Here is a 27,801-nt window from a genome sequence, read left to right as displayed (position 1 = left end):
AATATGATATACTTTGTTTGAATAAAAAATAGATTTGAACACTAATAAAAGAATTTTATAAAAACAAAATAATAACACATTTTATAAAAACAAATAATAACACATTTTATAAAACAAAAAAGAATTTACCAAAAATATAAATATATCTTTTTAAATGAAAAAATTACACATTAAATAACTAAAAATACAAAATATTATTAGAAAAAAGAAATACTCACAAATAAAATAAAATACTATGTTGCATATACATATAAATATAAAATTATCATTATTTGTAATCATTGACATTTTCTTAATCCAAAAAAAAAAAGAATAGTAAATCAATTTTAAATTTTATTATTGAATCATTTAAATTTAATGACCTTATTTCTCCAACTTTGTTCAATAAAATATCAAGTATTACATATGTAGATTAAAATATTGTTAAAATTGTCTTTGCCCAACCCAATTGAATATTTTTAAAGGGTGATATCATCATTATTTATTAATCTTATTTCTCCAACTTAGTTAAAAAAATATTAAATATTACATATGTGAATTACAATATTGTTAATTGTCCTTGTCCAACTCAAATGAATATTTTTCTCAAAAGCAAGGATGATGTCATCTTATATATTAATCTTATTTCTTCAAAAAATAAAAAATATCCAAGATGTGAACTATAACATTGTTAAATTATCCTTAAATCCTACCTATGAAACTTTTTAATGACTAATTTAATGACTAATGTAAGGTTCGTTAATATTATTTATTATTCTTTTTGCCCTAAACTAAAGGGTTGTTCTTGTAAGTGGATTTAAGGGGGCTGGCCCAGTAGATAAAATCATTTCCAGTTGTCCTAAGTCACATTTTCATTTCATTTCAGAGAACTTGAGCTGCAGCCGTCAACCCCCTCCGCTAGGGTTTTGTTCCACTGTCACGTTAAGCTAAAGGAACTTATACTCCATGTAAGTGTCTCTTCCAGCAGTGCTAGTTCCCTTTTTGCTATCTTATTTTGTGTTTTCGATTAAAAGCCTTCGTTAACTCAGTTTCCCTGGTTCTGTTCCGTTGTCCCGCTAGTTCTGCGAACCCATCTTTGAGTTGTTGCGCTCCGAGGTCCCGTGTCGAAGCTCGGTTAACCCTTTTCCAGGTACGGGAAGTTAGGGTTTCTAGTTTCGAGTCGTTTTGAACTGTGTATGAGTTGGTTGTTGATTTTATGGTTTGATCTTTCGTTTTGATGCGTGAGAGTATCTTGCATGATTTGTTTGGTTGGAAAACATGGCTGCTGCAGGTGAAACAGTGGTGAGACCTATTAATCTCGTTCAGGCGAGTCAGCCTCGCCTAGGCGAGACAAACAGGGGCTCGCCCAGGCCAGTTTACGCGAGTGGTCGCCCAGGCGACCCACTCCTTATTTTGAGCGAGCGAGCATCTCGCCCAGGCGAGAGGGGTCTCGCCTAAGCGAGATCCCGCGTTGCTTCCTGATGCCTTTTTCGAGCCCTCGCCTAGGCGAAGGGGACTCGCCTGAGCGAGAAGGTCTTGCCTGAACGAGACCCTTCAGCCTGAGCAAGGGATTGGGCGAGACTGTATTGTGTTTGATTGTGTGTTACTCTCTTATGATTGGAATTGTATGGGTATGACTGCCATGATGAGATACATGTACATATGTATGGATATATGCCTAATAGATTGCTATATATGTGTGACATGATTCATAAATGATGAATGATGAGTGTTGTGGGAACTTGGCATGTGAGATGAATGAGTGTTTTGGAACTAAAGGAACATGGTATTGATATGAGATGAGGCCCTAGACTCATGGGGTGGTGATGATCAGATGTATGGATTCAAAATGTGATGCGTACGAGGAATTAATCTCAGGGATTGGTATGGAATTGTAAATATGATTTAATGTTCTCTTACTGCTGATTTATGAATGTTGGTCCGTGTCAGCGTGTAATTCCTTGGGGTCTCTAGGTGGGACCTCCGGGGTTGCGCTTCAGTGGTCGGGACGTAATCCCATGGCCCCTGGTAGTGGGTGTCCATGGTGGTGCCCCATCTGTATAACTAGGTAAGGATTCAAGGTAAGGTTGCATCCTGACACTCTAAGGGGTCAGTTAGTCTCACCTAGAGCAGACTGACTCTTGTGGTGAGAGTAGCAGAGGCCCGAAATTCATTAAGGGCTAACCTTGTGGTGAGGGAAAATTGATCCATCGTAACACTTGTAACACATAGCTCGGGGGTGAGCAGAGGTATCCACCACAATTGCGGGCATTCGCTGAATCCGACCAAGTTATACGTATCCGGATGAGTCGAGTCGAGTCGAGTCGTAGTGTATTGATTGAAAAGTCATAACATGCTTGGTTGTTGTGTGGATATTGGATGGTGAAAGTATATTTGACTGTATGATGAAAATATTATTGGCTCTAGCTTACCCTGTTTGTTGTATGGTTATCTTGTATGTGGTTCTTCTTTCTTGCGATGATCATCAATTTGATTGATGGGAGCAGATGGGCGAGGTTCTCGTGGTCAGCAAAGAAATGGTAATTTCGCTGCTTAGCCTTTTGGGCCGAATTTATCTTATTCATGATTTCTTTAGGACTATGGCCCATGTATCGCTTTATGCATTACTACTCTACCCTCTTTGATAGACTTGTATCTGGTTTTCCGCTGGCATCGTGGTGTGCCCAGGTTGTAGGGATTGTGTTAAGGACCCCCAGACTACTCCATATTACTATTTTGTGTGACGTGTCTTTTAATTTCGCATAATAATTAAATGGGACGTTACAACTAACACGTCCAAGTCAATCTAACTCAACATTATTAAAGCTAGTTCTATACATTTGACTATTCAAAGTTACTAAAAATGAACTTCAATCTGAATCCATTCCTAAAGCTCGTTTTTTGATGTGAGAAAGAAAAAGACCCTTAAGTGTGAGTGGTTTTAAAGTGTGTATAAAAGAAACTTAAAGTTATGAAAAATTTGATAACTTCTCAAATTGTTGAAGTAGAGAAATAAATAAGAAAATCTAATTTCTTTTCTTATTTGATTAAAAAATATATCTACTAACATATTATTATTGATTTGGTAAGTGTTGGTTATTTAAAGATACGACTTTAAAAGAAAATCAAGACAAAAAAATATGTTTTGAAAAGGTATATAAATAAGTTTAAAACAATTCATTGTTCATTCTATTTAAATTTTTATCTTTCTAAATAATAATATGTTTTAAAATTTTATATTTCTAAAAATTATATTAATATGCTCCTCATGAGATAGTACTAAACATCCTTTATTATATAAATTCTTATGTAAGGATGTATGTATTTTGTTTTTTATAATGTATTGGTGGAATGAATTATTTTGATTTGTTATTGTAATGAATTATAACAAAGTTGTTTTTATTAGAATAAAAAAGAATCTTGATATTATTTTGTGTGTAATAAATTATCATTACAATGTGTATATGCTATTTAGTGATGATGAGAATATCCATAAAGTGATTCACAAGTGATGTTATTTATTTTTATGACAAAGTAATATTATTCAAATGTCCACTTGGTCACTTAGGTCAAGCCATGTTTCATACTTTAGGTAAGTTAAATTGACTTTCCCTCTTTCAATAATTTAGGTGTTCATACGTTGATTTGCTAAAAAAACAATCATATTAAATTTTGTTGTCTAAAATGGTTCAAGTGTTAATTTAGGCATTTGAATAAGAAAGAGTTAAGGATGATTATCTTTACACTAAATGATATATTTAATCACTTGAGTGTCATTTCATCCTTAAAACAATTCTTTTTATCGGTAAATGTTAATTGTTAGTTTTTTGTTAGTGAGAAAGTTGAACCAACAACCTATCCTACCTTTCTTTCTAAACCTATCAAACCAACATTATTTATCCAAATGAAGAGTCGATATTGATTATCTTTCATTTTGAAGAATGTCATCTAGTAAGGATGATTGATTTTTAAAATGACATTTAAGTGTTTGGAATAAAGTATCAGAGTCCATTGATAAAAGAAGACATCTTGGTTTAAGACTTGTGCTATTTTTGTAAAAAAACAAAGAAATATAAAAAGGAGGGGATTGTATAGTAGTGTGTATAAAATTTTACAGAGAGGTGTGATATATATATATATATATAAATGAAGAATGTAAATATAAGTGAGATGTTTATTCCTTAGTCGAGGCTCAACTCTTTTTACTTAAGAACGTAATAGCCCAAGCCCAACGATTTGATTGTAACTCGGTCCACTTAACTTTCACCATGAGACAATTGGTGCCACATGTCAGCAATTGTCTTTCTAGGAATTCCACTCTTGGGAATTGTGACCCACCAACCTGGCCTCCGCCACGAGATGATTGTGCAATCCACAAGAATCTGTCCCTTAACAATTGTCCATCTAGAATCAAACTCGTAACCTTGGCTTTGATACCAATTGTTAGATTGTGCACACCAAATCAAAAGTTATAGCTATTAGTGATGACACAACTTTTTTTTTTACTTAAGAGTCTAACAGCTCAAGTACCATGATTCAATTGTGACTCAGTCCATCTAGTCTCTTTCACGGGATAATTGTACAAATCACAACAAAAAATAGTATTAAGCCCATTAAAATATATGTTTAGATAAATTTAAGTCTTTTTTTCTTTTTGGAATAAAAAAATGTTATGTATGTAATATTTTAAAAACTTACCAAGATTGATGAAGTTAATCGAGAAACTTAGAAGATAAGCTTAAAACAAGAACATGTTTAAATCTATATAAAAAGAATTAATACCACTATTATACCAAGTTTTATGTAGAGAATGCGAAAATTGTATAATAAATTAATCATAAAAGAAAAGTATGGTTAATCTTTGTTATAAATGGAAAAAGAATATGGTTGATGATTAAATGAGTAGAGTCAATCTTAGCCTTATTTGAAACCGGATGGAAACGGGGACAAATTATATTAAAAAGGTTTAGTAATTTAGTTTTATATTTAGATATTTAATTTACTTTAATCTTTATTTTTTATTTGATTAAGTTTCTATTTTATTTTTTTAAAAATCAATCGAATATCTTTAAAAAAAAAAATAAATCAACGTGACTCATTCTCTTAAATTGACGTTAATGTTTTTTTGGAAGTGTCACTTGTTAAAATATGGATTTATCACGTGTTAAAATTTAGGTGATATTTTATTTGGAAAATTTTAAGTGTCAATCAAAATCAGAAGAGTTCCAGGTAAAATATAACCAAGATTTTAACACCTAGTGACCTAAATTTTGACATGTGACTTTTTTGAATGGTACTAGCACCAATTTAAAAGAGATCACATTGAATTTTTTTATAAAAATAGGAACTCATTTGAGTAAAAAACTATTCGGAGTCCAAGCGTGAGTCTAAGTCACACGTTGAGTAGATATAAGAAAGTTGAGCATAGTATAAAGATGAAGACCCATAAAATTCATTGTCTTAAGGTTTTAGGTTAGACTTAAGTCAAGTCTCATTACTGTTGTGTCTCCATAGTAAACCTACTCCCTTGATAAAGACTCATAAGGGTATCAAAACCGATAATTAGTTTTGGTGATTGGCTCATACAAGTAGAACATGGTTTCCATCTTGAAATTCTTCCTAACAAAAGTTTTAGGTAAACATGTCTTGAGTCTAAGTCTCACATTGATAGATATTAAAAAATCAAGCACTGTATAAAGATGAATATCCATAAATCCATTGTCTTAAGATTTAGAGTTAGAAGTGATGTCAATCCCTTATGTGGGTAAAACATAAACTTTTTCTCTTGAGTAGTTGTAGGATATTCTTAACAAACTTAATTAGTAATTTGGTTTCTATATTTAGCTTTTTTATTTGTTTTGGATGGGTCTTTTTATAGGGAGGAGAATGCACAAACATAACACTAATGAAACCTGAGCTCAAGGGATTGACACCACTTTTAACCCAAAACCTTAAAGAAGACAAATAATATAGAAGATAATAGTTTAAAGTTACCATGTTTTGTAAAGCTCGTTATATTGAGGATAATTTTATATGTACAGGGGCGATTGAGGGGTTGGAAGGTCTAAAACAAACTTAAGAATAATGTATTTTATTTAAAATTTATTTTTTGTGCTTTTTTGAATGCAATATAATTTATTAAATTGTCATAATTAAGTTCATTAAACTTTCACACTGTTCTCTAATTTCAATTTGTGTTCATCATTTATTGCATTAGAGATTTCATCTTCAATATCCACCAAAAGGTCAAACACTAACTTGTTTGATAGTTATGCAATTCAATTCAAGCAAACGAAAATTCTACTTTCTCATCAAAATATATGCAACACAATTAAGAAAGAAAAGCATACTACTGAACAAAGAAACAAGAGGATAGAAATATTAGTACACACAACCAACATGAGATTCAATGAATGAAATTTGTTAAAACTTTCAAAGAATAACTCTATAATAGAAGCAAGCAAGAAGGGGTGGAATCCCTAGATGATAAGTTACATAGATAAAACAAGAAAATTGAAATTAAAATTGATTATAAGAGAATAAAAATAACTAATCATTTTTTTTCTAAACAAAATTATAATTTATTGAAACAAAATTTAACTCATTAAATATCATTTTTAATACAAACAAAAATTAACATTGGTAATTTAATTAAATTTTATTTTCAAACATACAATTATAATTAATTTAATAAAAATATATTAATATTAATTTTTTTAAAACATATTTTTATAATTAACTTAATAAATATATCAATGCTAAAAAATATTTTGATATTTTTTTCTTAAACACAATTTTATAATTAATTTAATAAAAAAAATTAATATATATATATATATATATATATTTTTTTTTTTGTTTATAGAAATCAAAAAAAGGATATATGTATTCAAGTTGGGTCAGTTTCTTTTTCCAATCCAATTAAACTTAATTAAGCTGGATGGATATTTCTTTTTTTTTTTTTTCATTTAACAACCTAATTCAATCAGCATTAAATTTTTTAATTGATTTAAGAAATATTTTTCTTGACATAAAAATACCTAAAATTAGATATATTCGATGTCTTTTTTAAATTTTATAAAATAGTACTGATACTTATAATGCATACACAAATAATATTTTTTTTAGTGAAATATAATTATTTTAATAAAGCCATTCATAATTAATATTTTATTATAATTAACCTTAATCAAACTTATTTAATTTGAAACTTATAAATTTGTTATCAGCTAAATTTTTCGAATTGAGTAAAAAACTAGTATAACGCAATAATCCAATTCATGAGAATATATATAATATGGCTTATTATACAATTCACATGTTGGGTGTGACCCAGTCTCATCTCTTTCATTTAATAAAAAATTAAACTTTATTTTCTGATATTATAGTGATTAGTCTTTCCTTTAAACTCAACATTTCTTTTTCTGTGTAAGTTAAGGTTCATAAGTCTTAAGCTATTCATCATATATCCAAAGATTTATTTATTGAAAATTTAATTATAATAAAATACATATATAAAAATAGCTGCTTATAATAATATTAATTACAATCATTAGTATTAGTATTATTATTTTATATAATAACTATAAAATAAATCATCAAAATGATTAAAAAAAATCAAACATTACAAATATGGATTAGGATCACAAAAGTGACTAATAAATAGTATTTATCATTATGATGGATGATTAATAATGGTTTAATATAATTACCTTTTTTCCTAGTTTGAAAAAAATATATTAACTTTCTCTATTAATATTAAAGGTAATCTTTATCTTCTACGACTTTTAAAATTTAAATGATAAAAAAAGTTTGAAAAGCGTGATGCATTTGGAAGGGAAGGGTGAGACACGTGTCTGAGGTTGCTGTCAGCTCTGGAAGGATGTGGTCCCCACACAGAGGCCACGCGTTTCGCGGATTTGTGCTGCTCAAGTGCGTGTCACGTGGGCCACATTTTTCTTTTGTTGGGTTCCTCTCAAGGGCTCTGATAACCTCACCCGCACTCCTCACCCTCCAATCTCCAACCCGCTATCTCCGGTCACCTTTCACCTCCGTCTCCCACGACGCACCCTCTCGTGCCACCGGCACTGCCGGTTCCCTTCTCCACGTGTCCTTGATGACCCACAGGTAGGTGACGTCATCATTACCCCTTTTTTGGAAGAAAAAAGTAATCAATTAATTGATTAAATAAAGGAAAATGCACTTTGAGGACTCAGGACTTAAAAAGACCAAGACCCAAAGACTTTGTGAGTGTTATGTTTGTTATTTTACCATTTTTTTTTAATTCAACGTTTGTTTCAATTTCTTTTTTTTATTTAAACTTTCTCTATGGTAATTGGTGTTGCTGCTATTAATTAATTTCTGGTGCTAATTTGAGAGAAGTGTGTGTGAGAGACAGAGAGAGAGAGGAATCAAGATAGCTCCTTTTGAATTTTCTATCAGAATCTGAGGACCCAAAATCTAGGGTTTTCTGTTCCTTCTCTTGGTAAGTGAGTGGTCTGGTATTCTTTTCACTCGATTTTTCTCTCGATTGATTTGGGGGTTTCGTTTAATTGCGTGATTCGTTTCTGTCAGAGTCTTTTTGGGGATTAGGGTTTTGGCTTCGTTCTTCCTGGGTGAATTGTTTGAAGATTGGTCGGAGAATTTGTTGACTGATTGAGCTGTGATGTGGGAATTCTTGAATGGAATCACGAAATATTTATTTTTTCGTGGCGGGAAGGGGATTTTAGCTGAGCTAGGGTTGTGTGTGAATGTGGGGAGAATTGAGGGTTTTTGGGTGGTGTAAAGTGACAAATTTGTTGAAATTTGGTGAAGCTGAGCTTCGTAGGTAGTGTGCGGTTGGCTGTCTGGCGCTGACCGACAGTTGGATAACATATGCTGTTGATGTATGCTATGGTTTTCCTGTGGTTCTGTTCGGTTGTCTGTTTGACTAAATACGGCTTTAAAAATTTAAGATAGTATTTGAGTTTTAGTTCCCCTGCTTTTTATCTATAGATGTAACTATCATTTGATAGATGTTGTCTATTATACACAAAATGAATGAATTCCAGCTTTGTTACTTTTTAGCTGGTTAAAAAGGCTTGTTTGTTTTTATGATGAATCATGATCAATTTCGGTGGGAGTTGCTGGTTGGTTTTTATCTTTTCCCCTTGAGATTGAATTTATTCTTATAAAGGTTATCAGTTTTGTTTTATTATCAGTTGGGTTTGTCTTAATGTAAGGAATATGTTTTTGTGGATCACTATGTTTCTTTTGTAGGGATCTGTAGACATGCAGTCCAAGTCTGAAACTGCAAATCGACTGAGGTCAGATCCTCATTCCTTTCAACCTGGAAGTGTTTATTCCGAGCCTTGGTGGCGTGGTATTGGTTACAATCCCTTGGCCCAAACAATGGCTGGGGCAAATGCATCCAATTCGTCATCTCTTGAGTGCCCTAATGGTGATTCTGAGTCCAATGAAGAAGGCCAGTCTTTGTCCAATAGCGGGATGAATGAGGAAGATGATGATGCCACTAAAGATTCGCAGCCTGCTGCTCCTAACGAACCAGGTGCTTAGAGTATCATTTAACCATTTAAAGACGCATGATGGAAATGGAATTAGGGAACATAATCAAATGAATTGGTACTTTTTGATTTTGTATTTTGTAACTTTTTCATTCTTCCAAGTATTAATACGTTTTGTATTTTTTACTTCTTTGCAGGAAATTATGGACAAGAACAGCAAGGGACGCAGCATACTGCATCATCTGCGCCATCCATGCGTGAAGAATGCCTTACTCAGACACCGCAGCTGGAACTTGTTGGTCATTCAATTGTTAGTCTTTTCCTTTGGTCTCATCACTTTTTTAACATTTAAACATGGTCCAAATATTGACTACATTAATAGCATAACTATAATTTTATAGAAAATATGTAGTAGAATTTATTGCTGCATGTTTTGTGGAATGGATTGGACTCTTTAAATTCTTTGATACAGGCGTGTGCTACAAATCCTTATCAAGATCCGTACTATGGGGGCATGATGGCTGCTTATGGTCACCAGCAGTTGGTATGTAATTAATCTTGTGCAAATACTTTATCAAAGGTTATTATTGCATATATAGGTCATAGTATAACAGTTACTGATTTGCAATTTCCTCAAATTAGTGTAATAGGAAATATGGTTAGCGTATAATCCTGGACAGATATTTGTTTCATTTTCTTTGGTCTATTCTCTTGCTTAAAGCATTGGTCATATTTGGATAACAGATAAATAACTAATAATATTTTTTACCATTAGGGATATGCTCCTTTTATAGGAATGCCTCATGCCAGAATGCCTTTGCCCCTTGAGATGGCTCAAGAGCCTGTATATGTGAATGCCAAACAGTACCAAGGAATTCTGAGGCGAAGACAAGCCCGTGCTAAAGCAGAACTTGAAAGGAAGCTAATAAAATCTAGAAAGGTACAAATGTATCGAAGCTAATTTGTCTTTGTTATTGTAACTACTATTTGAACAAGTGATATATCTAACTACATTTTACGTGAAATACTTTTTCAAACGTTTTTCCTTTTACTGTCCTTCTGTACTAAACCTTATTAGTCTCTGGTGATCTAAAAAGGAAAATCATTGGGACATGAATTAATTTGTCTAATCTATGTGTGAAGTTTTTCTACCAAAGATGCAATGGAAGTAAAAAAGAAGCCTACCTCTTGAATGTAATTCTGTTTGCCGAAGGTGTAATATAACCATGAACACTGAGCATGTTTAGATGAAAAAAAAAACTAGTGGAATGTGAGATTCCTGTTGTCATGTTGTACCATTGTACCACATGACCATATTTCATTGTGTGGAGGTCAAGATACTTGTGCATCAATATCCATTGCAAATGTCCATGACTATGCTGAATTAAAGATGTTGTGACAAATTGGTTCTTTTTTATTCCAAATTGGAAGTTGCTGTGAAAATATTATGAACATAAACATCTATTGCGTAATAGGCTGAATCATAATAAATATAAATAAGAACAACTTCCAATATACTTTATGCTAGGATCTATCATTGTAAGTCAGGAGTGTGGTAAAAAAAAATAGCATTCCAATGCAGGAAGCAGAAAATACTGTGCATAAACGTTAACAACCTTTTTATAACCTATGTTGAAAATCAGAATAATATATTCTGTATTTATTGTAGACATGAAATTTTTAGTAGAGGAAATAAAATATTCTCTATTCATGCATTAGGAAAATATAATGAATCACTTTTCACGGTTTTCATTCCAATCTCTCTGATTTCTCTCGTAACAACCCAGTATCTCCTATAATGATTTTTCTGTATTAACTTCTGTGGATTCTCTCTAATTTTGCCTTTCAGTGGTAAACATCATATGCAGTTAACTTTATGCAAACAGTAATATGTTTGAAACTGAGAATCAAAACAGGAATTGAGTAGCTTATTCTTTTTACTTGACATGTTGAAAATGATGTTTTTATGAAACATGTAATTCAGTTCTACTTGTGCCACTGTCATGTTTGATATTTTCTGGATCACTGTTGCACTATTGGGCTGTGCTAACATCTGTGTCTCACAGCCATATCTTCACGAGTCTCGGCACCAGCATGCTATGAGAAGGGCAAGGGGTACGGGAGGACGATTTGCAAAGAAATCCGATGCTGAGGGCTCAAACAACTCAGGCAAGGAAAAGGATAATGGTACTGATTCTGTCCTATCATCACAATCAATTAGTTCATCTGGTTCTGAACCTTTGCATTCTGACTCTGCGGAAACCTGGAATTCTCCTAACATGCAACAAGATGCAAGAGCTGCAAAAGTACAGAACAGGTTTGATGCAGCTGGTTACCGAAATGGCAGTGGCTCTTACAATCATCACGGTTTGCAATCTTCGGTGTATCATTCATCCTCAGGTGAAAGAGTGGAGGAAGGGGACTGTTCAGGTCAGCAACTAAACCACAATTGATGGGGGGGATTTAGAGGCCGAGGTTGGTTTGTATCCTAGAGACATATTGGTGAAGAATACCTTGGTTATCTGTAAACATTCTTGGCAATATATGTGCCAAGCGGCAAATCATTCTTGGCTTGTTCTTGTGTTTGTGGTGTGAATGATATTATGGGGAGCGAAAAGAATGATTGATTATTGATATTTGTGATTTCTGTTGAAGTCGGTCAATCAATCCTTCATTCTTTGCTCATTTTTAATTTTGTACAGTTTTATAGTGGTTAGTCAACTCCAACTTCAACCAACTTGGATGGATGATGATGATCAGGTTAGAAGAAACAAACTCTTGATGTACCAACACTCTGTTTGACTGCTTTATTGTGTAGTTCAACTGGCTGTCAATGTTAACATGAGACGTCATAGGATAATGAACATGCTCTTAGTTATTACACCATTTGTTGGCTTTTGTGTTTATTTTTCGCTTGTCATTGTTCTATAGAAAATTATATTTTCGTGAATGAAAAAGTAATATTTCTGGCATATTCAAACGTAAGTTTGGTCTTGTAGAAGTGAGCAAGATTTACTCGTCCGATTATTCTTGTATATTATAATATAAGTGGGAATCTGTTCAAAGAGAGAATAAAGGTGCTTTTATCTAAACTTGAAGTACATGTGATTCCTTGGTCATTAGCTTGTAGGACAAATATGTGTATGTTTTTGTTTCATTCAAATATTAAAATAAGAGGCCATTGAATTACAATGTTATCCATTGAGTTTAAAAGTTATCAATTCATTCCCATGTTTTATTACTGAAGTGATGTATTCGCCTCTTTAATAAGGCAGTTCGATGGAGAAAAGGCCAATGTCGTGCTCGTTCTGATTTCTCCACTTGCAGCTTTGCGTAGTTATTTTGGGCGTAATATGGTAAAAACGCATGCATTATTAGTAAAGAAAAAACTGAAAAATGGATCCACATTCTTTAACACTTGAAATTAGTAGAATCGCGATAACATAAAAAATATTTTAGTTCTTAAAGTAAAGAAATATTATCTTATAAATTCTAATAAAATTATTTGAACAGATGAGCTTCTAAGGTTCTTGACAACTTGATTAACAAAATCTGGTCAAATCCAAAGGACTCATTTACTAGAAAATTAACAATTTCAGAAACTGAAGTACATACACAGACTTTTAGGAATCAAATCAGACAATTAAAAAATAAAAGTAACATTAAAGTGTTTCCTTTGGAAAACAATTTATTAATTTATTCATAAACGACAAACCATTTAAGAAATGTTTTTTCAGCAACATGCAAGATTATGATGCCACTTTCCAATATTACAGATGTTTTCCGTAACAGAGTCCTCACGATAGTTTGTTCTACAAAATAAAATAATTATTCTACTTTACTTTTAAGATGTAATCTTCATTTTAAATGAATATATTTAAAACATTTCTTACCTATCAGACAAAAACTAACCTCTGCCATTTTAACTTGGGCGCGCGCATGAGAAGCACGTCGAGGAAGAAAAATAATCCGTTAAGAGCATCGATTTGAAAGCGAACCACTTTTATGTTATTATTTCATACATGGTACTTTTACACTCAAAAGGAAAATTGTGAACTAGTCACTACATATATTTCATTTAGGTATATATGATTAACCTTTAATCATGCTGTTTATCATCATCCACATCATCTATCACATCTTCGGTATTATTATATTGTCCCATGAAATTATTTTCATCATCAACATCATCTGCATGCTCTGCTCCAGTTTTGCTAGTATCAGCAGACCCAGTGGCATTAGCCACATTTTGTTGTTTATCCATCATCCCAGACAAGGCTAAAGTTGGAGACCATTCAAGAACATCGTCAATGATGTTAGATACCCTCTTGTGGTACCTGCAGAAAACCAAAGCAACATTTTGTAACAGTTAGAAAAGACCAACAACAAATAGTTTTGGTTTTCCACTTTATGGGTTTGTTTATAGATGCAAATGAAAAGGAATTTAAGCTCGAGTTGGAGTTTATGATTATTTTTCTGCCAGAATGTGAAAGGATATAATCATTTCATCCATTGTGTTTGTGTTTAGGGCGTACCTTGCTCTGGCAGCTTCATCAGGTGCATGATGCCTCAGCAATAATATGAACAGCACAGCTACCCCAGCATAGAAAAGTCTCGTTGTCCACTTGGGCTTCTCCTCTTCATCTTTCTTAGGCCAAAATCTAAACAACTCCCGAAGTGTTGCTTCCTCGGCAAGGATGTTAGGGAAAAACCAGATTCGCTTTCCAAGAGTGATATATAAAACGCCAAATATTGCACCTCTTACTACAACATTAAAAAAATAATTCATGAGGCCCAGGGAAGCACGGAACCAGAATGTGGTGCACTTAATAAGCATATTTCAGACAATAACCCACTTCTAATAAGATAGTTACAGCTGCCAAGAGCACAAGAAGTTAAAGCAAATATATCGTATTCCTTGAGCATCTAACAACTATTACAATATATACATTCCAGAAGTCAACAAGTTACGATGTGCATTAGCAACCCAATGGAGAAAAATAGCTGGACAAAGCAACATAACGTAAAAATTTGAAAAGGCTTGTCGAAATCCAAAGCCAAGCGACATAAAGGTGCATGCGATGGATTCTCATATTTAACAGTTCTAAAATCATCCGGCTTTCAAGCCATATAATTCAGAGGGGGGCATATATTTTTCTGCAGAGGGCAAGAATTATTCAATAATAAAAATTCCCTGTGCAGCAGATGTATTTTTTCCACACATATCTCCATTATTATTGAAAATGACCTCCTCATGTATCATCAGCTTAACAGAGTATTTGTACACAAAAATATGTGAATAAAAATCATACAATGAATCCTATTTTTTCAATTTTTATGATTATATTCTTTACACAATTCAAATTTCAAACTAAGCATTCAATCCTCCTCCTCCTTTGAGGTCGAAAACTCTTGAATCGTAGTCATGAATGATAGATCGACTTCCAATCACCTAATGTAAAAGGCTTGTTTCCTCTGTTCATAATCATTGTTATTAGATTAATTTCTAATTTCCTAATGAAAGCTTTTTCACTCCTATTATTTTAAAAAATATATTAACATATTCATATCTTCTCTTAGAAAGTGGACTTTACTCTAACTCAATTTCCGACTTGACTAGGTGAAGTTTGCACTTAGTTATATACTATAATTTGATCATATATCCCTAGTATCTCTAGCAGATATGAGATCTCCAATACACCCCTCGTGTTGAGAATTAGACATCTCAATCGTGTGACTAAATATTCTTGATAGTAGGTAACAGTCACAACAAATTTCGTTCAAATAGGCTCAAATACTATCTTAGAAAGTGAACCTCAAACCTAATTCAACCTCACAAAACAAGCTTATAACATGAGGTTAACACTCACTTGTATACTATAAGTTAGTCTTATCTCCAATTGAGAATGTCCAACATCTTTAAATTCTAAAAATTGTGCTATTTTGCACTGTTATAGTACTATAACTAGCTCATGCAACACAGACTAAATTAACTTAAACTACATGAAGAAACTAGCCAAAAACAATCAACTATTAAAGGAAAGAAAAACTTACTTAAAAGTACAGATAGGATGAGGAAAAGGATCCCAGCACATGAGTAAAGTATCAATAGCTTGCAGCGATGAGGGTACACGGGGAATAAGCATATAGCCAACGTTAACACAGGCCAGAAAAATGAGAGGAGTGTCTGCCAAAGTGGATGGCGTTTTGCAAACGTCCATGCAAAGAAAGCATCATTTTCAGAAAATGCTTGTTCCTGAAGACAATCAAATTTTGTTAAATTCAAGCACAAAAATAAACCCAATCACATAAACTACGGCAGAGAAAAAACCCACATCGTGATAATTTTAAAATTGGAAATGCACTTAAACTCCATGAATACCTTACAATGTTCATATATTTCTTCCCTGAAGTTGTTTTCTTTATTTTTTTTCAAGATAAAAAATATACTGAATTGCAAAAATATGTAAGATAAAAATACAATTGTTTCAGTATATGATGCATCATACACATAGAGGTAGCAAAAGAATATACTTATCTATGAATGCACCACCAACTTATAACGTAGAAATTGAAAAACCAGACACCCACTAATGCAAACAAACCTATTCTAGATAAAACCAAAATGAATATATCAACACCACAAAAAATTGAATGATTCAATCAGCAACATAGTTATCAATCTAGTACAATAGCAAGTCGCACCCAAAAATATTGTAGCAGTATAGAATGTGGCACAAAACAAATGAAATTCAGCCAGAAACAGAAGGAAATGTCGCAGCCACAGGAAAATGAATACAGTCACACGAAAACTGTCAGAGAAGAGGCCCCTAATAACAGTGAGAGGGCATCCTTCTGAGCTCAGTGTGCGTGCTCCAAAACTGAGTGTGGGAAACCGTAAAAGGCCTAGCTTTCATTTAAGGTTGGAAAAAGGAGTAAAATCTTATTTGGCACCCTAGAAACCCAAAAATGACGCTGGAAAGAGGCTAAACATTCTAGCCTGTTTTTTAGTAGCAGCCTAAGGATGCTCCACTCCACAACAGCCTTATAGCACCAATATTAATAACTATGAATTTATCAAGCTATTGAATTCTCAAAATAACAGAAGTAACCATATCAGACAGAGGCAAACCAAAGGTCCATTTAGAATGACCAAAAGTTTCCAACATGTAAAGCTTCCCCGTTGATTTTCCCCTTTTACATTCGACTACTTACCAAATCTAGTTCTCTTAAAAGCCTTCAATCAATTTATCTTAGACTTTTCTCATCAACCATTCTCAGTTCCACCCCTCATCCTGTAGAAGTGATCTGAGAACTCTAGCATCAAGACCTGAGAAACCAAACCTACCCACCCACCTGCCCGGATAGCAATAAAAAAAAAAAGGTTCGATGAACAGCTTGTGGGGGTAAAAGAAACGTCAAACAGGTCAATAATGCAGAGCCAGAAATTTCTGAGATATTGACAGACTACATTCAAGCACATACATGTTGAACTTTCTGATATAATCATTGCAGCTCAATAATTGCAGAAAGAAGGCTCAAACCAAGAGTAAACAACACTAACAGGGAAAATTTCCAAATGAGCAGGCCAGGTAGACAACTTTTTCTTCCCAGGACGAACAGTTTTTACAACACGATCACAGCGCACTAAAAGATTTTTCCCAAGTAGAATGTTGGCAATCTCCTCTGTCTCTAAATTCCTATCTGATTCTAGAATATCCTTGAGCTCCGGATTGTTTTTCAAGAAGCTCACAAAATCCTTCCCTCTAAAATACTCAACACGAGTCTCCTGTAGAACAGCCCATCTCGAAACCAATTCCTTGTGGTCTCTAACCTTCTCAGCAAACACCTGGAACACATCTTTCTTGACAGCTTGTTTCTGAAAACAAAGAAACCCCAACTCAGTCACAAAATAACATAAACAGCTCTTTTATCGGTAAATAAAAGAGGCAGAATAGCAAAAATCGAAGCCTAAATCAATAATCAAAACGGGAAATGACATTCTACAAACGGGAACAAATAAAAAAAAAATAGACATTTCAGCATATATCGAAGCCTAAATCAATAATCAAAACTACACACACCAGATCAAATGTCAATAAAAACTCAACCTGGCTTGCCAAATTCTCTTTTGCCATAAAAAACACTAGTGAAATTGAAAATGGGGAAGAAAATATTACAATCACAACAAAAACCCTATTTGGAGAAATTAAAAAAAAATTGAGCTGAAAACATGGCACTATCACACACTCACGCCAAAAGTATAGTGCTTAACATTCTTCCGCGGTTACAATCAGTACATTACCGAAAGCCAAACCCCCAAAAAAAATTGAAACCCAAAATTTGATCCGATGTGTGATTTGGTGACAACGAAAATGAGAAGAAAAGGCGTAGAGTGAGATTAAGAATGAGAGAAAGATAGGAGATAGAGGGATTTGGAAGTGGAAAATTGAAGATGGGAAATGAAAACCCTAACCCTAGGAGGGACGTCGGAGGCGGGATCTGGTGCGGAGGAGCGTCGGGGCCTCTTCTTGTCACCTGCGCCTCCCGAAGACTTCTTCATTTTCTTGTCTCTGTTACCCTACTCTTTCTCTCTCTCCTATTTTTCTAACATTTTATTCACACTCTTCTGAATCTTTAGATTCAACTTATACATGTCCAAAAAGAATATCTTCAAATTCAAGTGTAATTTAACTAAATTTTTGACAAACAATTATACTTATATTTGACGTTTATTATTTTAAATATTAATTAAATAATTTAAAAAATTACAAGTATATATATATATATAATACTATAAATTATTTAATATAAAATAATATTATTTTCTTTTCTCCACGAAAAAAATCATAATTACATAAACATGCAGTAATAACAAGATACATTTAAAAAGTTATAAAAATATTAAAATTAATTTACCATAACAATAATAATTTAAGATAGAGATAACTAATGGAATGGGACAAGATAAATACGCATATACCTAGAATTATATAATCAAGTGTTATTTATATAGGTTTACGAGAAAAAAATAATAATATACATTCACGGCTTCATTTAATTGCAAATTATGTGAGAAAAGTATTGGTTTGCTATTAATTATTTTAAAAGTTATATTGGCAGTTTTTATTTCGCTGACAGTATAAATTTGTCACTTCATCTTCAATAAAATCATAGTTTTGTTGCATTTAAAAGATTGAAAAAAATACGTATTCACCCATGACAAATTTGTTAACTTATAATAATTATCTTAACATATCAAGTAATATAAAATTTCTTTCTTTTAATTCTTTTAATTATCATATTTCTTAACTGAGAATGATAGACATTAATCTTAAAGTATCAGAACATGTTTAAAATAATATATTCTTACAACTATACGATGCTTTTACAAGGTCGATGATCTTCTGTGTTCAGGAGATATGATGTGTCTCCTAATACACTTTAACATTCAGATTAGTAAAGTAACAAATACGATAAAGAGTAGCATGTATAATTTAAGATTTTCACATATTTATGTTATTATATTAGACTTTTATTTGTATAGGATGTATAGCCAAAGGGTGTTCATGCATTATTGTACATTTTTAATACATTTTTCTATAATTAACATTTTACAAATATGAAAATATTTTATCCATTATTGCACCGAAAATAACAAAGAGTTGCTAAATTATTGGCAAAAAAAATAACTAAACAAATGTTGTGAATGATTGAATTTTAAACTTTCACAAATTTTACATATGACAATACTAAAATTATATATATATATATATATATATATATATAATCAATTAATAATATAATTTGGTCTCTATTTTAGGTTGTTACGTTTTGATTTTCATTTTTTTTACTTTAATTTTTATTTTTTAAGACTCAATGTGATATCTTCTATTAAATTAGAAATATCATTTAAAAAGTGTCGTGAAAATATATATTAATCACTTGAAGTCCTTCCACTGGTCCAACAAAGGTTATAGACTATGGTTATTTTAGGATTTACTCAACCGTTATAAAATTGTAGTATATCAAATTGTAATTTAAAACAAATATCTCAGATTACGATTGGAATCATAATTTTTATTTATAGACCATGACTCTTGTACAAGGTCGATTCAAGATTCAAGGGTAAAGCAAGTAAAACACTCGCTAATTATAAAATTATGTCTAAAAAATGCCTCAATTATTTTTTTACTTATATACCCATATCAAATTAATTATAAAATTATGTTTAAAAAAATGCATCAAAAAAATATTTTATTACTAATATAGCACTATTAAATTAATTATAAGTTGATGTTTGAGAATAAAATTTAATTAAATTATTATTAGTGTGTTATTTTTTATTGGTATTAAAAATGATGATTAATGAATTAAAACTTTTATTTAGTAAATTATGATTTTGTTTATGAGAAAAAAATGATTAGTTATCTTTATTCTCTTATAATCAATTCGAATTTTATTTTTTTCTCTTCTCTTTTTGTCTATGTGACTTATGTCTCTCCTTACTTTCTTCTCTTACAAGAGTCATTTTTTTAAGGTTTTGCTAGATTACATTGTTTGAATATCATATTATCCATGTAAACCAATTTTTTCATCCTCATATTTGGCTAGTATGTTTTTCTTTTCTATTTGTGTTGTTGTTTTTGTTCTGGTTTGAATTTGTATGTGAATTAGAAATGTGTTTTTTTTTTCCAATTTAAAATTTCGGTGTTTTTCGATTTACGAGTTTCGGAAGTTTTTTTGCATATATCTTAACGACGAACTTGAATTTTTTTACAAAACTATTACTTAGATTAGTGTGTTTAGTCTTTTGATGGATAATAGATTAATTGGAGAATAATTCAAAGTTGGATTTTTTGTAGAAAGATAATTCAAGTTCAGAAAAAGAAAGACTTACCATCAAGAGTTGAGAAGAACAATAATTTGTTTTAATTATTTGTATTAATGATTAATCTTAATTAAACTCTGCAAGTTTGTGAAAAGTGTTAGAATTGAGAAGGAAAAAGATACCTGAGAGACTTCAAGATACTATAAATCTACTTAGAAGTTTACTTTCTTGACAACCATAACCAAGTTTTATTGTTTTAACTCATTCATTTTATATACTTATCTTTAGTACTGTTTTATATATATTATAATTTTTATTTTATATAAGATATATAGATATGTCAACTAGAAAATTTGAACAAACTATTAAAAAGTGTAAAAAAGAGGAGAATTGAGGCTTTAATTGCATCGCATAAAGGAGTTATGAATAAATTTATAAAAATAAATAAGAAAAATGAATTAAGAAATGATGCTTTTTGAATGAACAAGATAATAACAACATAGGTACAAATAAAAACAACAACAATAGAGAGAGTAGTAGTTAGAGAGAAATAGTTAATGACGGGGATAATTCTGATTTCAAACTCATGGTAACGAGGAGGAGATTAAGAGACTAAATCATGATTGTACTCTTGACAAAAGTATATACATCAAAGCCAATGGTAGAAAGAAATTTCTTAAAGATAAAGATAAAAAAATATATTTAAAAGCAACAATATCTCAAAATAAATTAAATGTTTTATTATCTATTAAAAATTGTTAAATTAAATTAATTATCACAATTTTAGGTCTTCCAAACTCTTGAGTCAACGAAACCAAATGTAATTTCAAATATACTTCAACCTTAATATAATTAAAAAAAACGTTAAAATAAACACCAAATAGATTTTTTACGATACAGCAATACTATATACTTTTATTATTATTTAATTATAAATATTAAATATGACAAGACCAAAGTGCCCTTTAAGATATCTATATATCACACATGGAAGGTTGGATTTGATTAAATTTGAGTAAATTCCTTACCAATTCCAACAAAAATATCTTTAGATGAATTGAGTTGGATTTCTCTATTTTTCTGGTAAAATTTATAATTTTAAAATATCTATATTATACTCTTCTCTAAAAAAACAATTTATTTAATATTTAAATATTTAAATAATTTAATATGTCATCACATTTATAAAATTTTAGTTGATTAGAATTCACCTAATAAAAAATCACTGTGCGACAAACAATAATACTAAAAAACATAAAATTGAAAAGGTCGGTGTCATGAACACCAAAGGTAAAAGACACAACATTATCTTCAATTTCAATGGTTGTGTGTTGTGTGTTAGATATTTGGGGTGAGTGAAGGAGCAGTTCCAGTTTCCATTTTCCATTTTCAATTTCAAATGCTCTCATCCATGCAACTTCTTTGCTTCTACCAGCAGCCACCATCATCATCACTGTTTGTTTTGCACACTAATGGAGCCATTTTCAAGAACAAGAGGTTCATCACAAACCCTTCTTCTTCTTCTTCTTCTTTCAGTTCTTGTTCTGGGATTGTTCATGCATCATTGAAGGAAGATTCACAGTCACAGCAATATGAAGTAGAGCCAGAAAAAGCCAGAGAAGCACTCAAAAAGCTTGATGAACAAATGCAGTCTCTCTCTAGTAAAAAACTACCCTCCAATAATGCTCCAAAACTCAAGAGTACTCTCTCTCTCACTTCTTTTCTTCTTTATATCTTCAATCCATTTCTGAATCTTTTTCTGCTTTGAATTTTTCAGTGATTGATGATATATATTATATGATTTCCAGTGACCCCATGAGAGAAAATTTTGAAATTTAAGTTATTTTACAGTGTTTTTAAGGTGTAATTTTTCTGCTATTCAGTATGATTCTTGACCTGCATATTTTTCATTATTCAACCTTTTTCAGTTCCAAAAGTGAAGCTTCCCACAGAGCAGAGAATTGACAAAGACAAGTTAGAAATTTCAGATTCGTTTCTTGGAAGTGTAGCTGGTGTTCTGATTCTCTTCACTATTTTCTATAATGTTCTGTTTTATACAGTGATTAAGCCTTCCATTGATGGTTCATAACATGTGGTGCTGGTGTGTGTGTATACATAGAAAAAAGTAGAAGAGAAAAGCATAAACTTTTTATAGCATAAGAACCTCATTTCATTTTATATGTATATGTATATGATATGATATGAAATGCAGAGTTGGACTGTATCAGTGTTCTGAAGATTAGAGATTCAGAATTTGGATGCCATTTTGGAAGAAATCACTATTTCATCTCACTTCTTTGAGTTTTCTACAGCATTTACACACCACTCCATTCAATTAAAAGGTAAAGTAAAATTAGAATCTAGAACTTGTAAGAAATCTGATGTTAATTAGAGATAGATTTTATCTTACCAAAGAGTTTGGTTAGACTAAATTAAGTTTAAAATCCTTTGAGATTATAATTTATTATCTAAAGTTTTAATTTTATAAGGTGGACTCAAGGTGTTTTTGGATTGGGAAAAAGATAATAGGGAGATGAGGTGGATGAATTCGAGGGAATATAGAGAGAATTGTGGTGTTGTTTATTTTAAAGGATGAATAAAGGAATTTGGAAGAAAAATTTGTGAAAATTTATAAATAATTTAATTGATGTGATGGATAAAAAAATATTTTAATAGATAAAATGTGTAGATTACTATTTTGTGCTTATGATTAAAATGAATATACAATAAAAATGTAAATGATATTATTAATAGGGTTAAATATGTTTTTGGTCCCTCAAGTTTGAGCGAAATTTGGGTTTAGTCCCTCATAAAAATTTTTGACCAATTTAGTCCTTCATCTTCCAAAATGCGTGAATTTAGTCCTTTTAACCAAATTTTGTTAAGTTTATCTGACATTTCAAGCGCATTTCATAATAGTATTTAAATTATTTATACTGTTTGACACATTTTTGCTTCAATGTTAACTTAAATACTATCATGAAATGCGTTCGAAACGTCAGACTAACTTAACAAAATTTGGTTAAAAGGACTAAATTCTCGCATTTTGAAAGATGAATGACTAAATTGGTTAAAAATTTTGATGAGGGACTAATTCTAAATTTCGCTGAAACTTGAGGGACCAAAAACATATTTAACCCTTATTAATATAACAATAATAATTATCGTTGTATTGTTATTATTATTATTAATTATAATAATTAATATTATTATTATTATTGATATAATTGTTACTATTAATAATAATATTATTGTTAATGTGATTATTATTCTTTAAAATTGTTGATATTAATAATTAATATTATTAATTTTTAATATTATAATTAATATTAGTATTATTAAGCGTAGTTGTTTTTTGTTTGTTGTTATGGATTTCGTAATTCGTTCAACATGTCGGTGAAGCTTTAATTTAAAACGAGGACGAAGTTATTTTTGGATTTATGTGAATATGGATGTTATTATAATCTTTCCATTCATGTTGAGCAATATATTTGCATCCGTCCCTTTTGTTGGAAGAGTTGTTGTTCATAGGATTTTCAGTTGAATTACTTTTTTTGGTAGAAATAACCATGATATAATGGGTTTTTTGGTTACTCGTTTCGGTTTCTGTAATGAGCTATATGAAGCCACTATTACCATTGAATAAAATCAGGCTTTAAGAAGTACAATTAACAATTTTTGACCGTGACACCATGGGCTGCTTCTTAGAACTCCAAGCAACTAAGCCATTTTAGGCTGAATTTATTTTTGCATAACCATTTTCATAGCTTGTTGATGCATAATTGTTGGAACTTCTATGAAACGAGTCACCAAACTCATAACATACATTAGGCTTGGCCTAGTGGCAATTAAGTAACTAAGACTTTCCACCATTTGCTTATATGCAGTAGCATTAACCTTCAACCCTCCAACATTCTTTGTGAGCTTACACCATAGAAAGATTGGATTTTTGACAGATGAGCAATTTTGTAATCCAAATCTTCTCAGCACTTCATTAGCACACTTCCTTTGACAAATAAAAATACCATTTGAAGTTTGTGTGACTTCCACGCTAAGAAAATATCTCATGCATCCGAGATCAGTCATCTCAAATTCCCTTTAATTGAGCTCTTACTCTTCAAAAATTTTCTCACTCTTTTATGTAAAAATGAGGTCATCTACATACAAATTCTCAATAAGAACACATGTCTCCCATTCATTCTCTATAAACAAAGTGTGATCATTTGTGCTTCTTTCAAAACCTTCACAAAGTATGATTTTGTGAGGATGGTTCATCCAGAACATCCCTTCCAATCCATTTGTGCAAACACTCTCAAATGCTAAAAAACAAACACATCATCACACAACCGTCCATGCCTACGATTCATCCCTTAATCCAAACACAAGTTATAAGTCAAGACTAAATTATAATGCAACAATTGAGTTAATAATATAATTCAATAATGCACAAGAATAAAAACTTACTCAAAACCGAAACCAACCTCTCTTGAAATAATTTTTCATAAAACATTAAAAATTAGTCCATCCATTTCAAGTACTAAAATCATAAAAAAAAACACCTTTCATACCATAATTTGTTTCCACAAAGTCCATATTCATTTATCTTTGAAATGTAAATAAAATTACAATTAAAATATGGAATATTTCATCTCTAAAAATTTAAGTCGTAAATTCTTACCAATAACTAAAATATAAAGATTATAAAGCTTAACTAAATTTTTCCAAACCATATCATGCATTAAGGGTTTTAAAAGGGTTAAATATGTTTTTGGTCCTTTAAAATTTATTGAAAATTGAAATTAGTCCATCTTCAAAACTTTGAACCAATTTTATCTCTCATCTTTATAATACGCAAATTTAGTCATTTTAACTAAATTTTATCAAGTTTATTTGACGTTTTAAACATATTTCTCAACTAACATTAAAATGAAAATGTATCATATGATGTAAACAACTCAAGTGCTATCATGATATACATTTAAAACGTCAAATAAACTTAATAAAATTTGGTTAAAATGACTAAATTCACGCATTTCTAAAATTGGAAGACTAGATTGTGTCAAAGTTTTGGAGACGAATTAATTTCGATTTTCATTGAAAATTAAAGAATCAAAAATATATTTAAACCAATTTTAAATAATGTACACAAAAATCTAAGTTACCTATCGTTTTAAATATATACATGCAAATCAATATCCAGCCTACCAACCCATTTCTTCTTCACACTTAAAAGAAAGAAATGTGAAGAAAATAACTTACCTTCTCTTATTTAATTATGGTGTGCAATATGCTAATCTAGATATTTAAAGGATTTAACTTAGAATTTTCAAAACCTATGAATCATAAAAAGTTTAGTTTTTGAGAAAAAAAAAAGAAATGATGGAAAAAGAATTACTAAGCCAAAAATTAATTAGTTCTCTCTTATATAAGGGTTAAATATAAGGTGGTAAAATGGGCCACGGTCGTGGGCCGGTTTAATCCGTTGCTCTGTTTTGGCCTGATCTGCCAAATTGATAGACAAAAGATAGGTAAGTCCGCTAGCCTGTTTTTTAAATTTAAAAATTAAAATAAAAAATAATTTAAAAGATTAATTTTTCTAAATAATATTTTTAAAGATGTAAATAGATAATACTATTGTAATTTAAATCATTAACAGTTACAAATTAAATTTTAATTATTAGTTTAATAGTAATTTAACATAGAAATCTAATATTTATTTTAATTAATTCAATTAAAAATATTAACTAATCAATTAAAAACTTACAAAATATTTATATGTTTAAATATGATTTTAATACTCATTTATATGTATATTTATAAACAAGTTTTAAAAGTAAAAAAAAAAAAAGGTATCCGGCAAGCCTTTCAACCAATCTTATGGCGAGACAAGTTACACCTGTTAGCCTGTTTAGTTTCGTAGGCTAGGCCGACACGCCTTGTTTTTGGCAGACCAAGGTTGACGGGCCAAAATAGGTCCGATTGACCTTAAATATCTTTCTTAGTCCTTAAATATTGATGCAAAATTATAATTTATGTTCCAACCTATAATACAATTTAGTCTCAAAACTTTAAAAGTGAAAAAATATATTTCTCCCAACTTAGCTGCATTAAATTTTATTTGACGTATTAAGCCACGTTTTATATAAAAAAAATAATTTTACATTTAAATTTAAATTCAAGGAGGGATTATAAAGATCTTAAACCCTTTTTATAATTACATTGTTGATAACAAAATTATGCGTGTGTTTTTTTTCCTTTTTTATATATTTTAGATAAGTAATTGTAGAAGCATGTAATATGTTGTATTATTATGGATAATGATCATTTACTATCACATTTTGACAACATTTTGACTCCATGACGTGGCGAGCTGACGTGGTAATGATTTTGAAATTTAGTGAGTAAATTACGTGGCATTTGTTTTTGAAATGAATTAATGTAAAATTAAAAGAGAGTATGGCTCGAAGAAACCCATGTGAAGTGCGGTCTCTCTGCCATTCAAAGTTTCCATTTTGTTTTTCCTTCCATCTTTGTGTTTTCTGCAGTGCTCTTTCTCATTCTCCTTTTATTCCAGTAAATGTTTGTGTTCATGCATTTTGATTGAAGTCCATCTAAAGCAAAGAGAATGCAAATGAGTTGTCTGTCGCGAGAAGGAGTAATAGCAGAGGAACAGAGGTGTCTGTTTTTAGAAGAAGGAATGGCAGAGGAACATAGGGTTTCTCCACCATAAAAAAGCGAAGGTTTCTGTGCCCAGTTGGCAGTGTTGTGGGGTTTGTGGTCTTGACCATTAAAGTAAGAAAACAGAAGCGGTAGTAAGGGTAGGGAGAAGAGTATTGTCTCTGTCGTTGGGGTTAGGGAGAACAGGTGGAGGTGGTTGCTGTGTCGTGCAGAGGAGCAAAGCGAAAAGACATGAACTTGAATTGCTATTCTTGAATCCCTAAGGCGAAGCCCCTCCTCCGTCACCCTCTGTACAAATTTACAATCTTAGATCACTCATAAGGGAGAAAATATGTTCACTACCTTTAAGAAATCATACCATGCTAATAAATTGTTTTCAAGGTTAAATAATATTCGGGTGGTTTAAAATGTGATAACTTGTCCAAATAATCCAATATCACATGATCTCATCTCACTGTAACTATTACTTGGTGACCAATTAACAATTAAATGGTGACCAATTTATCCATTTTTGTACAAGATCACAATCTCAAATTACTCATAAGGGAGAAAATATGTTCATCGTCTTTATACATGCTAATAAACTGTGTTCAGGGTTAAATAATATTCGGGTGGTTTAAAATGGGATAACTTGTCCAAATAATCCAATATCACATGATCTCATTTCACTACAACTATTACTTGGTGACCAATTAACAATTAAGTGGTGATCAGTTTATTCTTTTTGTACAAGATCACAGTCTCAAATCACTCACAAGGGAGAAAACATGTTCATAGCCTTTAGGAAATTATACCATGCTAATAAACTAT

At 31.2% G+C, this 27,801-nt stretch overlaps 3 protein-coding genes across 6 annotated transcripts; 2 read left to right on the top strand and 1 right to left on the bottom strand.

The window, feature by feature from the left end:
* The first annotated feature begins 8,162 nt into the window (after nt 1–8,162).
* Nucleotides 8,163–12,368, top strand: LOC114187709 (nuclear transcription factor Y subunit A-1). Of its 4 annotated transcripts, XM_028076032.1 has the most exons (7): nt 8,234–8,464; nt 9,238–9,526; nt 9,680–9,792; nt 9,955–10,026; nt 10,258–10,422; nt 11,549–11,669; nt 11,772–12,368. In XM_028076032.1, exons 2-7 carry the CDS (start codon nt 9,250–9,252, stop codon nt 11,933–11,935), a joined length of 912 nt encoding a protein of 303 aa, XP_027931833.1. In that variant the 5' UTR covers nt 8,234–8,464; nt 9,238–9,249; the 3' UTR covers nt 11,936–12,368. The 4 variants fall into 4 exon arrangements, with proteins under 4 accessions (XP_027931831.1, XP_027931833.1, XP_027931830.1 ...); XM_028076030.1 differs by lacking the exon at nt 8,234–8,464 and adding an exon at nt 8,163–8,225 and having other exon boundaries at nt 11,549–12,368; XM_028076029.1 differs by having other exon boundaries at nt 11,549–12,368.
* A 1,099-nt stretch (nt 12,369–13,467) lies between these two features.
* LOC114188707 lies at nt 13,468–18,118 on the bottom strand. Its single transcript, XM_028077324.1, has 5 exons — nt 17,959–18,118; nt 17,047–17,361; nt 15,537–15,738; nt 14,018–14,246; nt 13,468–13,819 (listed from the first exon to the last, which is right to left on the bottom strand). Exons 1-5 carry the CDS (start codon nt 18,043–18,045, stop codon nt 13,582–13,584), a joined length of 1,071 nt encoding a protein of 356 aa, XP_027933125.1. The 5' UTR covers nt 18,046–18,118; the 3' UTR covers nt 13,468–13,581.
* Nucleotides 18,119–21,622: 3,504 nt separating this feature from the next.
* On the top strand, nt 21,623–22,585 carry LOC114187648. The gene is made up of 2 exons (XM_028075955.1): nt 21,623–22,013; nt 22,242–22,585. The coding sequence occupies exons 1-2, from the start codon at nt 21,713–21,715 to the stop codon at nt 22,400–22,402; spliced, it is 462 nt and encodes a 153-aa protein (XP_027931756.1). The 5' UTR covers nt 21,623–21,712; the 3' UTR covers nt 22,403–22,585.
* Nucleotides 22,586–27,801: the final 5,216 nt, after the last annotated feature.

The sequence above is a fragment of the Vigna unguiculata genome, chromosome 6 (genome assembly GCF_004118075.2).
Source record: "Vigna unguiculata cultivar IT97K-499-35 chromosome 6, ASM411807v1, whole genome shotgun sequence".
Lineage (NCBI taxonomy): Eukaryota > Viridiplantae > Streptophyta > Magnoliopsida > Fabales > Fabaceae > Vigna > Vigna unguiculata.
Note: the sequence above shows the minus strand (reverse complement) of the source record. Positions and strands in the feature narration are given on the sequence as shown.